This window comes from Scedosporium apiospermum (assembly GCF_000732125.1).
Source record: "Scedosporium apiospermum strain IHEM 14462 chromosome Unknown SEQ_SAPIO_0092, whole genome shotgun sequence".
Classification (NCBI taxonomy): Eukaryota; Fungi; Ascomycota; class Sordariomycetes; order Microascales; family Microascaceae; genus Scedosporium; species Scedosporium apiospermum.
The window spans coordinates 303,777-317,168 of NW_015971793.1; the positions used below are offsets into that span (position 1 = coordinate 303,777).

General features: G+C 52.8%; 4 protein-coding genes and 1 pseudogene across 4 annotated transcripts; 2 read left to right on the forward strand and 3 right to left on the reverse strand.

Annotated features, from left to right (window-relative positions):
* Window positions 1–3,902: 3,902 nt before the first annotated feature.
* SAPIO_CDS4477 (uncharacterized protein) lies at window positions 3,903–4,738 on the forward strand (the record flags this gene model as incomplete). The annotated part of the gene is made up of 2 exons (XM_016787012.1): window positions 3,903–3,963; window positions 4,059–4,738. 2 exons carry the CDS (start codon window positions 3,903–3,905, stop codon window positions 4,736–4,738), a joined length of 741 nt encoding a protein of 246 aa, XP_016643357.1.
* A 101-nt stretch (window positions 4,739–4,839) lies between these two features.
* SAPIO_CDS4478 lies at window positions 4,840–5,592 on the reverse strand (annotated as a pseudogene; the record flags this gene model as incomplete).
* A 1,137-nt stretch (window positions 5,593–6,729) lies between these two features.
* On the reverse strand, window positions 6,730–8,512 carry SAPIO_CDS4479 (uncharacterized protein; the record flags this gene model as incomplete). Its single annotated transcript, XM_016787013.1, has 2 exons — window positions 6,730–6,757; window positions 6,822–8,512. The coding sequence occupies 2 exons, from the start codon at window positions 8,510–8,512 to the stop codon at window positions 6,730–6,732; spliced, it is 1,719 nt and encodes a 572-aa protein (XP_016643358.1).
* Window positions 8,513–9,329: 817 nt separating this feature from the next.
* Window positions 9,330–10,059, forward strand: SAPIO_CDS4480 (uncharacterized protein; the record flags this gene model as incomplete). Its single annotated transcript, XM_016787014.1, has 4 exons — window positions 9,330–9,461; window positions 9,531–9,689; window positions 9,782–9,838; window positions 9,931–10,059. 4 exons carry the CDS (start codon window positions 9,330–9,332, stop codon window positions 10,057–10,059), a joined length of 477 nt encoding a protein of 158 aa, XP_016643359.1.
* Window positions 10,060–10,533: 474 nt separating this feature from the next.
* Window positions 10,534–13,321, reverse strand: SAPIO_CDS4481 (uncharacterized protein; the record flags this gene model as incomplete). Its single annotated transcript, XM_016787015.1, has 3 exons — window positions 10,534–11,526; window positions 11,593–12,555; window positions 12,656–13,321. 3 exons carry the CDS (start codon window positions 13,319–13,321, stop codon window positions 10,534–10,536), a joined length of 2,622 nt encoding a protein of 873 aa, XP_016643360.1.
* Window positions 13,322–13,392: the final 71 nt, after the last annotated feature.

A 13,392-nucleotide genomic window follows, 5' to 3' on the forward strand; every position in this document is an offset into this window, starting at 1 on the left:
TAAGGACCGACGACAGATGAGTCGCCATGACTCGAATCTGCCGATATACCATCACTAAGGTCCAGCCGAACTATTTGTAAGGAAGGTCCTCCCGAACAGTTTCTGGGGAAGGTCCACGCGCAATCATGAGCTGATGGACTCCATCGTGGGGCCGGATCAAACATGTTGGCTAGACCCGACAAGCCGTTACCCCAAGATTCGTTTCTAGATATTGGAGATACGCGAGGTTAGCCGGACAAGCTATCGCATTAAGCTATGTATCTATGGAGTTAGAAGCGGTGGAAATAGTTTCTTCCAGAACCCTGCGAGTCCGACTTCAGGAATGCCCAAATGCAACGTGAAGGTCCAGCCGAGTGAAACTCTGCAGGGAGCAAAAACTAGTGGCCCGGATAAGTTTGTCCATTCGCGTCTAGCTTCTTCACTAAACCCTTGAAGGTTTAGCGGCCCCGCAGATCTTAAGGAGAAATTCCAGGCCTTCAAAGGTATCACATAGTACCTCACTGGTACTTCGACGTTGACTCCATCAATATCAACAGTATCACTACTTGTGTCGGGATTCGGTTTAAAAAATAGCGGCGTGAAAGGAAAAGGGGAGGAGAGGGGGAACATACTGGATCGAGGAAACCCCACAACCCCGGTTTCTTTCCTAATTTCCTTGATTCGACAGTTCCCGTTTCCTGCCTCGCTTCTCTCCCACCACACCCCCATGACTTGGACCCTCTCTCCCGACCGGAAAGAGGAGTAACATTTACGAAGAATTGCTGCTGCCACTTAGCTCCTCGCAAACCAGCTGGAGCTCGGGTAAGCGTAGACGAGGATGCCACGACGTAAGGTTGCCGAACGGAATCGCCCCATCAAGCGGCGGTCACGTTCCGGCTGCAAGTAGGTCTCTCCCTTTCGCACTCCACCCCCCTACCCCCGCCACTCGCTCTTCCTTCCTGCACCAGCTCCCATGATTAAGCTTGAGTTACTTACTTCTGCGCGTTGCTAAGCTCCTGCCGCACTCGGAAAGTCAAGTGCGATGAGACCCGGCCACAATGCGTGAATTGTGCAAGGCGGGGTCTCGCCTGTGACAATGGGCTCCGCCTCAAGTGGGAAGAGGAGTTTGTGGCCCACGGACGGGCTTTTGGGCGGCAGGGAGTGTGGAGCAAAGAGCATCCGCGGCGGTCGCGGCAGGCATCTTCGCCTGGTAGCGAGCTGGGCACGACTTGCCTGTATCTTCCCAAAACGATACCAACCGAGGCGCATCATTTCATCAATATCTTTGTTCGTCACCTCGAGAACAATATGGCGGATCAGAATGAGGATGACTTGGACGAGAGTACAAGCGTCGGGCGCAAGAGCTGCTCTGTCGCTGGCTCTCCGGGCTCGGACTCACAACTCACGACGTATTGCCACGACTCCATGTCCCCATCATCCGCTTACGAGTACCCTACTGCCACGTTACCGGCATCTCTCTCACCTTTTCCATGTCTCGATGACTTCAATCCTAGCCTCCTCGAGTATTACTTTTTACGTCTATGTCCCCTAACGATGTCATCTCATCTCATCACCTCCCCCTTTGTCGATTTGATACTACCACTCTTTGCAGCCGGAGGCCAAGAATTTGTCTTGCAGTCCATAATGGCCTTCTCCGCTCGGCACAGGAGCCTAACTGATTCTAGCTGGTCCCGAGTCGCTCTGTCACTTAAAGGCAGGGCTCTTTCCGCCCTTCGACAGAGGCTTGGTCTTCTTGATATAACGACCGATGCCATTGCGGACCCGCAAGTACCCGTTGCGATGATGTTCCTATGTCTCGACGAAATCCTCGATAATTGCGATCATCGCTGGGTCATACATCTCCGCGCCTGTCAGGGTTGGCTATGTCGCCGGAAACAGCTTCTTTCTTCGTGCCCTCCTTCTTCTTCACTTGGCTTGCACTCCGAGGACAGCCTGGTCATTTTTGCGGAACGCTTCTTTGCTTTTCAAGACGTCATCAGCAGAACAGCCTGTGGCAACTCTCCCCAATTCGGCCTGGAGTACTGGCAGAGTCCTACTCAGCTATCCAACGTCCAGGGTTGGATCGGATGTAGCCCGACGTTGGCGAGAATTATCTTTCAGATCACGGAGCTTGGCCGTACGAGAGGTCATAAGCAGCCGTGCTCTGATGCGTTCGAGAAGCAGGCGAGGTCTTTGGAAGAGGAGCTCAAATCACTTAGTTACAGAAGCCCCCAGGTTCAAGCAGTCCAAGAGAGCGGTAGTAGCACACTTACGGTCGACAGCGAAATAGACAGCTCGTCCGAGCTCATGCGGGAAGCGGCCAAGTTATACCATCACTGTCTGCTACATGACGCTTCACCATCCACGCCTCTAGTGGTAGAGACTGTTAGTAGAATCCTACAAAGTATACATGAGCACGTGCAGGCAGGGTGCACCTCTGGCATGGCATTTCCTCTCTTCGTCGCTGCTGTCGAACTGGACCCCCTGAGCGACGAGTTGGTGTTTAGAAGTGAAAACAACTGCCTTGTTAGGGAGCGCGTATCTGGGAGACGACTTGTGCTCGAGATATTAGAGGCATTGTCTGGATTCGCCCTCTTCAATATTGCCAAAACTCGCGCGGTTATTCGCAATATTTGGGCAATGCGGGACTTGAGTTTAGATGAAGATCGAGGGATAAGCGCCGGAGCGGAGAATGACTGGAATGTCTACGTCAGCCCATACTGCTCAAATATCAGCCTCGCCTAAAAGCCTCCCTCAGCCATCCTTTGTCTTGGCGCGTGCTGGGGGCGCGGGATAATCCCAGTTGGAGATGGGAAGACGGCCACCAAGAACGCACCGTGGCATAAATATTGGAATCCCGGACAATGGTTAACTCACGGCACAATGGCGGCCTAGACTCGGACGGTATTGCAAGGGTATTGGACAACGTTTATTATGATGGCCAATAAATGACACTTAGAATCAACTCTCCGGTCGTGAGATGGCGGTCCTCAAGTTCAGGGTTACGTCAGTGTCCGGCCTAAGCTAGGTAAATCTAATATTGTTCAGGAGAAGAAGGGGAGGGCAAGAAAGGGGTTGGCGGGCAAGCGGCGACAGACGTCTTCACTATGGACAATCGTCTAATATATACCGATTAGTTTCAGAGGTCTTCCGTTAACGGCATGGGTATGAAAGCTGATAAAAGCCAAGATCAGAGTGGCCGAACTATCAAGTCTCCAGCCTAAGGCAAGGCAGCAGAAGCGGTCTTAGCCCTTGGTTCTATGAGATCCCAAATTCAGATGCCATCACTATTGCTACTACTCTTATCGCCATAGTCCCAGTTCGCCTTTACCAAGGCCCTTCAGACTAGGAAAGAGCAGCCCTAACATCAGAAACAAACCAAAAAAAAAAAAAAAAAAAAAAAAAAAAAAGAAAGAAAGAAAAAACACACTAGACTGAACCTTATACCCCTCAATTTGCCTGTGGACTGTTGCCAGGGGCGGCCGGGTTGTTAATGCGAGAGGGGCTTTTCTAGTCCACCGCCAGGGTTCGAGCAAGTCGGCTGTCCGAAAACTGGGGGTACCTAGAAAAATCCTTCTCCTTCAGGCCGCCGAGAGCCATGAGCGCTCCGGCGGCGTCTTTTGAGCAATATAACTTGGCAGTGGCATTGACCCGATCGTGCAAGTTGTCTCGATGCCGTTAAGAAGTTGATCCTTTAAGAGGTCGATGGGTGTTGAGAACACGTGAACGTTGAATGCATGTTTCCCAGTGGGTCGGATCCGGGGAGGGGTACATTACTTAAAACAAAAGGCACCCAACCAACCGCCGCCTTCGAAGTTCGAACGCGATAAGCTCGACCTTTCCCTTTCCCAACTCCTCTGACTTCCTAATGGAAGCGTCTCCATCCGGTTCTATTAAGGAATTGCCTAATTACCACTCTCGCGATGTCATCTTCACAGGCAATGTCGGCCGAGAAGCCGATGAAGCAAGACGACATGAAACGAGGTTTGTCCCGACAGTTCTCAGTAAACTTTCACCATGCCTCTGATTACGCCGCGCCTTGAGCGTTATTCGCGTTCCTGACATCACGAGTCCGATAGCGCTGGCCCTTCTGGATGAGCAGATTGGCGAGAGCGATCTGCTGATGAGCGTTGCGCCCATTCGATTGATCTCCATCGGGGGTTCCCTCGCTGTCTGTGTGCTGGGCAACCGTGAATCCTCCTACGACATCGACTGCGTTCTGGATCCCAATATTGCGGCAGCTGCCGAGTACGCAGACGAGTTCAAGAGAGCAGTAGAAAAAGTCGCAACAAAGGGCGACCTTGCGAATCTCTGGCTGAACCGCCAGCTGGAGACGTTCATCTCGCGCACCAAGCGCGCCAATCTTTTCATGGAGTCAGTTCAGCAAGGGATTCCCATCTATTCGGGCACTAATCTTACTATTTACGCCGGGCGATTGGACTGGGCTTTGGAACGAAAGTTACGGCGAGTTGCGCATGCCAAGGACCGCCGTAAACAGAAGGATGTCGATATCCCTGATGCTGCGGCCCTGATCCGTCGCATGGTAAGCGATTCGGGCCGGCCGTTAACTTTCGAGTATACCTCTAGCCTCAACTACAACGGCTTTGATGTGCCTCCGACAAAAGGAGCTCTACAAGAGGTCGCTCAGTACTATGCTGGTGTGTACGGGGATGTCGGTCTTGTCGAGTTAGTGTGGGATGATGATCACCAGAAGAACAAATACAGGGGCCTTGATGACCAGTGGGTATGGTATGAGTAGAGCCCCGAATGGGCATAGACGACAACGACACGGCGTAAGATGGAATGGAGGCAGGAAATGGCGTGTGTATTATTACCGGTATACTCATCTAGCAATAAACATCATACCGTGTAGAAATGACCTGTTGAAGTCGTGATATTTCTGCTGTGGAAGGGGCTGTCGAAGTACATGATATCGTCAGGGTTGATGATCAGCTCCTTATCCAACCGAGGCACTTTGGCCGTCCATGGCGGACAGCATTCCAGCACTTCAGGCGGTTCAGCCTCGGGTCCTTCGGCCGCGCCACTACGACGCAAACCAATCTCAAGTCGCCACAAAAAGGATAGCACAAGGACCTCGGCCAGAGACGCCATCACGGCATACTGTTCCGGATCCTCACACTCTGGGTCTGGGATATTGGAGGTGGCCCACCGGGGCGACGTGTGGTGCCAAAAGTACTCAGTCTCGTATGTGACCATATGGCCGTCCGACGCACAAAAGGCTTCATACAGCCGGTAAAAAGAGCGTTGGGGCGTGTCGCGGGCCTGCCACAGCGGCATCATGCGCAGGCGCATCAGGTCGCGGACCTGGCACCTGATAGCCTCAGGCGCCGCCATTATGGCACGCGGTGGCGGCGGCAGAACGGCCTCGAAGTGCCAGTGAGGGAAAGGCCACAGGAGCCGTAGGACAAAGAGCCAGGGGTGAGGCTGAGGCGGATGTTGGAGGCTACGTGCAGCACGTAACGAGTATCGGAGACCGAGTCCCGTCTCTGTCGGCAGGAGACGGCGTCTCAGCTTGATTAACGGCCATCGGTACTTAATAGGAAGGTAGCGGAAGTTCCAGAAATAGAGAAATATCTCTCGCAGTCGTGCCATGTTGATGAGAGTGTCGAGGCAGTGGGCGGCGAGGAGGATGATAAACAGGCATCGATCATCGGTCTGGGCGACCAAAGATTTGATTTAATGCACCGACCAGCGATATACTGTGTGAAATATTTCTAGCTATGCACTACGCACCGTACTTCTGGTGACCATCTTCAGTATTATACAAAGCGCTACGAATTAAAAACACAGGAAAATGGCCTTGTGAAATGGCTATTAAAATAGTATGAAAAAGAGAGAAATATAAAGAAAAAAAATATGAAAAGAAAGAGAATTTGTTTTATAAAAGTTGGGAAAACGCCGACTTATTATATGCTGGCACTCCCGCACCTGCCGCCTGCCGCCTGCCCCCTGCTTCCATGATCACCAACGAATGACACTTTCAACTTTCCGGTTGTGAGACTTCTAGTTTGTGTGTTTAATGGCTGTCCTCAAGAATTCAGGGCAGGGCCAGCGTCCGGCATGGCCTCGGGTGGAGATGCCCAGATCGTCCAAGAATGGATGAACAGGGTCGGCAGTTGACGGGCTCGACATGTACTGGAGGATAATTGCAGTAACATAATTTTTTTTCGAGTCTTGGAGAGCTAGAGCAAGTCCCAATCAGTGTAGTGGAAGCAGGTGACAGACGGCAATTTTAGGTAAGGGCTTTTTTTTTTTTTTTTTTTTTTTTTTTTTTACGGGCTTGCTTAGAGGATGCAGTAGAGACTGGGGCAGCGCGTTTAAGGATGCGTACTACTTACTGTTGCCTTCCTTGTGTTGTAGCGTAAAGCGGCATGATAGGCTCATATACTAGCGGGCGACATCTTCTTCAAGGGCCACGGTTATGTGAACTACCAGAAGCATGCAGCTTGTCATATTATATTCAAAGACAAAGGCTCCCAAGTCTATACCGCCAGCACCAACTCTCTCGTCCTTGTCCACACGAATTACCACATTACAGCCGACGAATTTAACTCCAAACATAGTCTTCTTCTAAAACTCCCAGGCACGGCACCTCTAGCGTCACGGAGGATATTGGTCCCTCTATGGGTCTCCCGAGCCGTCTTCGTCGGGATGCAGTATGATCCGTCCCACATCCAACCGCTCGACATATATCCGGCCATCGATCAAGCTTTATACTTAACGATTTCATTACAGGTTCCCCGGCCTCATCGGGTACCTGTCGTAGATAGGTTGACGTCATGCATCGACTTCCGAGACGAGCATCTCCACCCCTCCAATACCATCTCGACTCAGGAGGAATGAATCCATCGGGGCCTCTTCCCTTCTCCTCCATCATGACGGCTCCGAGCTGACCTAGCAACACCACTTTGGTATCCCACGTGCCCTCCCGCCACGGCAAGCTATACGCAACAGCCGCTGCGGTCATACGCAAGTCGTGGTCTCGGCAACACGTCACGACGCACAGGAGAGGCATAAGGACTCCCTCACCAAGCATCATCAGAGCCGGGGCTTTGCCAGTCATCTCCTGATCGACGAATTCGATGCAGCAGTCAAGGAGATCACGAAACTGTGCCGTAAACCCGTCAAGCTCGACGCCCGTCGGATCGAGACAGCAGCTGACCATGATCCAGATCACCTGCCAGTGAAGCAAAAGGAGCCGCAGTGTGCGGCTTCCCGCAGCGCTTGTCTTAGGATCGTCAAGATAGCCCTCAAGAACGGATTTCCAGCGGCACAGACAAGATAGGAATTTTGCTCGCCTCACCGACACCTCGAAAGGGCAAAAATTGTTGTCGTAGGTTGTGAGGCAAAGCGACGTCACGGCGAGCGTGTAAAATCGGCCCCAATACGCGACAGCCTTCGAAATGGGATCGATCGTGGGACGAGGGAACCTGAACTCGGGCTCAACGCGAAGGTGGCGCACGTACGACCATGTGGACTTCAGCTGGTGTGTAAATAGGCCCATGACGGCGAGCTGGGGTAGCACGTATTCTACGTCCTCTAGCCCGTGCGTCGCCAACTCGGCACCGGAAAATAACGTGATGGAGCGCTGCAGTGTGCCGATGCCGCAGCTGACAAGGTTATCGGCTGCACTGAGGTTTCCCTGAAGCATCTCATATACGATGAGAAGCAAAGTCATGGCGAATATCTTTCTGTGGCGGCTCGGGTCTTCACTACCATCACCGCCGAGGGACACTCGGAAAGCTGAGATGGCATTGAGATGGTGGACGAGAGAGGCGCGGTGATGTTCATTGGCGATGTTCTGGGCCGACCACGGGCTTAGCACTGACGGGGGTGGTCTGGTAGCGGAGAGGGTGTGCCTTTGTGGCGTAGTGGTGGTGCCCTCCCAGAAAATGGCTTTGGCTAGCGCTCCAACGGCTAAGATTGATTCACGGACGCAGCTATCTTGAAGTCCTTCCGATACCACTTGAGACCACAGCTCGGTGTCGCAGTACCCAGAGAGTTCGGGGGCAACTTGATAGCGGAAGATACTGAAATAGACGGCTTCCGTGCCGTTGAGCGAAGGTAGGCCGGTCAAGGGCCGTGGCAACTGGGTTTTGGACCAATCTGGACCAGCTCCTCCAGTATCGGAGCCCGAAGCGACAACGGTAGGCGGGACAGGGCTCGGCCGTGGTAAAAGATAATAAAGTGGGCGATGGGCCGCTTCGACCTTGGATTTCCGAGGGTGGGCAGGCCGGGGACAATGGACGGGCCAGCTACACTGCTTTTGAATCGCTGCACAACGTGTACATGTGGGCTTTGTCTCATCGCATTTGACCTTGCGCGCTTTGCACGTCAAACATCCGGATCGACTCTTTGGCTTGCTAGCCCGGGTCCTCTTGTGCGTCTTAGTCTCGACCTGGCGGTCCAGGGCGTTAACGTGGGGCGCCAGGAGGACTCTAGGACGTAAGAGGGGTAGGCTCATCGATTTCATGGGCGGGCATGAGCCGGTCTGGTCATGGTTCGGAGGCATATTGATTTCTCAATGGGGAATGGGCAGGATAGACCAGAAAACAACAGCAGATAAATGGAGTGGCTTAGGAAAAGAGGGATGGGGCGATGGGCATGGGCCTGGCTCCCTCACCGCAAAAATGCATAATGAACGCATTGGCTCGTAGGGCGAGGGTGGCAGCGACGGGTTTACTTTGTATATTTTTCTCCCAAGACTTGAAAACTGCAGCTTATGGCGCAGGGGCTGATTTACACTCGTGAATCTATTGGTTCTCTGGATACGATAGAGCATTGAGCCAATCAAGGACGCCGTCTCATTCTCCAATGCAACTCGAGGGCCAGCTTCCCCTGGACCCAAAATCTTACACTGATTTCTCGGCCGGCCACTCCGTTCCGGGATAAACGCAAGCGGGCCGATCAGCGCAGTCGACGAGCTGAAGCCCCCGAACCCCATTGCAACAGCCAACGCTGCCAGAACATGGATTCATTCGTCCGCAAGACTGCGTCTCTCATTTTAGTTCTGGGCTTACCGTTGTCATTGTTACCATCAGCTTACAGTGTTGCCGAGAGCCAGCGTTCGAAATTCGAATCCTATACGTGGGAGCTTTCCGAGGCCGGATGATTGGCCATCAAAGGGACAAGATGATGCATCGTGAACGGTTGATTTATTTCCAGAGGCGACGTTGAGTTGGGATCATATCGCCAGCCTGGGGCAGCGAGTGGGTATAAAGCGCCGCCTTCCTCGCCCTCAACTCCTCTGTTAAAACTTCCCTCCATCACCAGTCACCTACTCCCCAAGTTTTTTAACCAAACGCTCCCAACGACATAAAGAAAGAAAAATGGTTCAAATCTTTACTACCGCGGCCGCTTTGTTGGCCCTTGCTTCCATCGGGAGAGTTGCCAGCGCCCCGACTGAACCCCAGGGGAACGTCACGTTTGTTTCTCGTACTCTGGAGGAGGCCAGAGCCTTGGTGAGATCTCCCAAAGTTCCTCACTTGCCCCCTATATGTCATGCCAGAGAAAGCTGACAATGTCAACAGTCCGAACTGTTCAAACGAGATGGGCCTGCTGAGCCCGCCAGTCTCGAGAGCCGCCAGGTCCCGGCCTTCGGCGCATACTTTGAAAATTGGGCCTTCCAGGGCGCCGGCTTCTACCATCGCGCCAACATCGATAACAAGGGTTACTATATCGGCGACGAGGTAAGGTTCTTCCGATAATTCCCTAATACAGCTTGGTGATGCTCAGTCCTGGGACTTTGGAGGCTAACTAGACGCGTAACAAAAACCATTAGTGGAACAATCGTATTTCCAGTATCCAGAACTTCGACTATGATAAGAAGTGCACTTACGTAGGTTTCTTTCGCGAACGATGGCCAGTTTCCCTGCTGGTCCACTTGGTTGTTTGATCCTTGCTGACTTGCCTATCAAATGGCACCTGTAGTGGACGGACTGGGACGGCAATAGCGCATGCTACGGCGTCGGCATTGTTCTCGCTGGACGGGTGGAATACGCCTATCTGGACTACCCTTTCAATGACGCTATCAGCTGCCGACAGTGCGGGTGGAACTAAGACTGTCACACGGCTTGATGTTCTATTCCGGGGAGGGTAGGGGGTAGTGTGTGTTTGCATGCATGGGCGTGTGTCTTGGTTTGGGTAACACTGTCCTACTTGTTCGTTGTTAGACATAATAACTCGAGGCAGTGCTGGCACGGAACGTTAGCCGCCACTGCGCAGAAATGATAACCGCTGAACTATTTGGACATTGAAAAATGATTGGTATAGATGTGAGAATGATTTTATCTAGATTCTAGACAAGAACACACCGTCAACCAATCCCCGCTGCGGTAGCTCCCATACTTACAGAGCTCTAAGACCGCGCAATACCTAAGCTGACATCTCCAAGACGCGATCAAGCAACGCATCATATGTATTGATTACTCGGGTCTGATTCTGCAAACCCTTCTGTCCTAAAAATAGCCTCACGACGTATTATATAAGATGAAAGACTTAATTAGAGTGCTCTGCCGATCGACATGTTGTAGTTTACGCAGCCATGTTTCCAAATTCGCCAGAATCCCCGCCCCAGTCATCCTCTAGACTAACGTTGCCCTCCTCTGTAGAATCGGCATCCCCTCCATCGTTACTCTCAGAAGCGGCGTCATCAGCGTGGGGCGTCAGTGCTGGCGAGACGAGTTCAGGTATTGAAGTTCCAAGAAACAGTCCGTCTGGAAGGGGACTGCCCTCCTCAGGACCCTGGCTAGTGAGGTGGGCTGTTCGTGCGCGGGTTGTTGAGAGTGACGGATTCGGGCTGCGCCGACGTCTCGCCGTAGAGTCATTCTCATGTGAGCCGCCTAATGTCGCCGCAGAGCGCTTCTCAAGGTCGGCAGCTAACCCTTCCCTTCCCCCCAAGTGTTCGTCGAGAGGATTATCGAGATGGATGTTTCCCCATAGCCACTTCAGACACTTCCAAGCAGTCCATCTCCTTTTGGGCTCCCTGTATAGCAATCCCTTTAGAAAAGGGCGGAATTGCTGCGGCGCCTCTGACATGTGTGGAATAATTACACCGCGCATCCAGGGCCCGAAGTCATTTCCGTCGGACCTGCTATCCCGAGAAGGGCTCCAAGAGGTGAACAGATGCATGCCGACGAGACCGAGCGCCCATAGATCGATCTTGTTCGTGTAGTTTCGAGGGGTTTCGAATAGCTCAGGGGCCATGTAGATCTCGGTTCCAGTGAAGGTATCCATTTTGCCAGATTCGTTATGCTTCGAGGTACCAAAGTCGGCGAGTTTGACAGTCAGTCCGTGGTCGTCCCTTTGAACAAGCGCATTATCGGGTTTGACATCCCGATGGGTGATGCCGCGTCCGTGCATGTAGTGTAGTGCGCTGGAGAGATGGGTCATCACTGTCAGCCTGTCGCACTCATCTAGGTTTGGCATGGCATCACGGAGGTTCAGCGGTATGTATTCAACGATCATCCATGGCGGCAGTGTGACATCCTCGGCGACGACGAGGTCATAGGCTTTCACAATATGCGGCTGGTGAAAATAGGCCGTCAGTACTCGGTCGGCCCGTCTATAATGGGAGCGTGTTATCCGACTCACATGGTCGAGTTGCATGATGTATTTATATTCCTTTTGAAGCGTCTCGAACCGTTTCCTCGCAATGTCAGGGTTGTCGGTAGTTCTATAATATGGCTCCTTCGCCCCGAAGGTTCTACCCGTCTTCCGATCTTTAACCATCATTACCGACGCATGCATCCCCTTGCTTTCGACTCTCCACCCACCGACATACACGGCGCCATTTCTCCCGTAGCGAACGTTGTGTGGTTCGGTCTCTGGATGGCTTTTGATGGAAGGTATGTATTTTGGTAAGGCTGATAGGATGTCCTGACTGAAGGCCCTAGCTAACTTTCCATACTCCCTGGCTTCAGCGGCTGTTCGCTCTGGGGCCCAAGCTCGAAAGCTAACCGCCCCGAGATCGACGGTCGCTGGACAGAGTAGCTCTATGGGCTCGTCGGGCCTGCACCGGAAGCTGCGGTTGCCAAGCTCTATGCTGATCCGTTTATCGGTCAATGCCGTTACTCTCGGATAATGCGTCACTGGACTGATGTCGAGTCTGATAGACCGTCTGCTGATCCCCGTTTGGTTGTTCTCGGCAAGCTGGAGGTCGCACTGATCGGAGTCGTCATGAGAGCCCAATACCCAGCCCTGGGGATCAAATAAATGCTCTCCGATTCTCAGACAAAGGAAAGGAGGCCTCGGCATCTGTTCGCCTGCCTGGCCACCCTTCCAGGATTCATCGGTATCTTCATCACGAGGGAGAAACTCATATCTTGAGTTATCAGATAGTTTTAGAATATTGTCGACACCAACAAAAGAACCCAGAATCAGTACAACACTGGAGAGGTCGAGGGCCTTTGTGGTCGACATTCCAAGGATGGAAAGAACGATAAGGAGGATGTTGTGTTGGGTATGGTTTTCGGGGAGAAGAAGCACACCGGGAGACTGAAGTCTGCGTGATTGACGGGGAAAGGGAGGGGGGAGGGCAAGATCCGGCTTCATTCGCTGGTCAGGGAGAGGCGGGGTTGCTGCCTATCCCATGTTCACGAACGGATGAGTCGTGTTAGCGGCCAGCTCTCGATCTGCGTGGCCTGCTTTTCCCGACCCCAGCGCCAGCAGAAGCCCTCATGCGAGACCTGGTCCTGCTCGCTACCCCGCCGTCTGGAGGTCCCTGCTTGTCCGTCGGTTGCGTTCGCTTCGCAGGTTCTGTAGCTCGCGCCAACCGCCGGCGCCGTCTTTCGTCGCGTTTTAAAAGCGCATCTCTCAGCTTGTACTCTTGGGCTCTAATTGCTTGTTGATAAATATCGGCCTCGTATTCCCAGTACTTCTGATCCTTAATCGAGAGCCGCAGTTCTTTAATCTCGGTTGTCGATAGCCCGCTGAGTCTTAGTAGGTTCTGGTACAATCGCGCCAGAGCCCGCCAGTGATCTGCCAAAGAATCGTAGTCCGCACTGTGCGCCGAGTTGACTTTCTCTGATAACTTCTCTCTCAGAGCATTGTCGTAGTAGAGATACTCGGTCTCCCAATATTTGCTCTGAGAAATCTGCATCCGGTGCCTATCAGCTTCAGCGGGTTTGAAGTGGTTGCGCAAGGTTTCGCATCTCCATTGACTGCCCTCGTCGGCGTCGTCTGGGCATGCGAAATCAGGAGTTGCGTCTTCCCGACTCCTGACCACCTCCTCCAACCGCGTCGCAATGCTCTCACCAACGGTATGGATTACAGAATCGGCCACGTAGGGGGGGTCCGGGACCGGGTTGGTGGGTGAGTTCATGCCTTTGGCCCAATTGAACAGAACTTCGAGCAGGATCGAGAGTGATGCACCTTCGTTAGGAATGTCGGGTG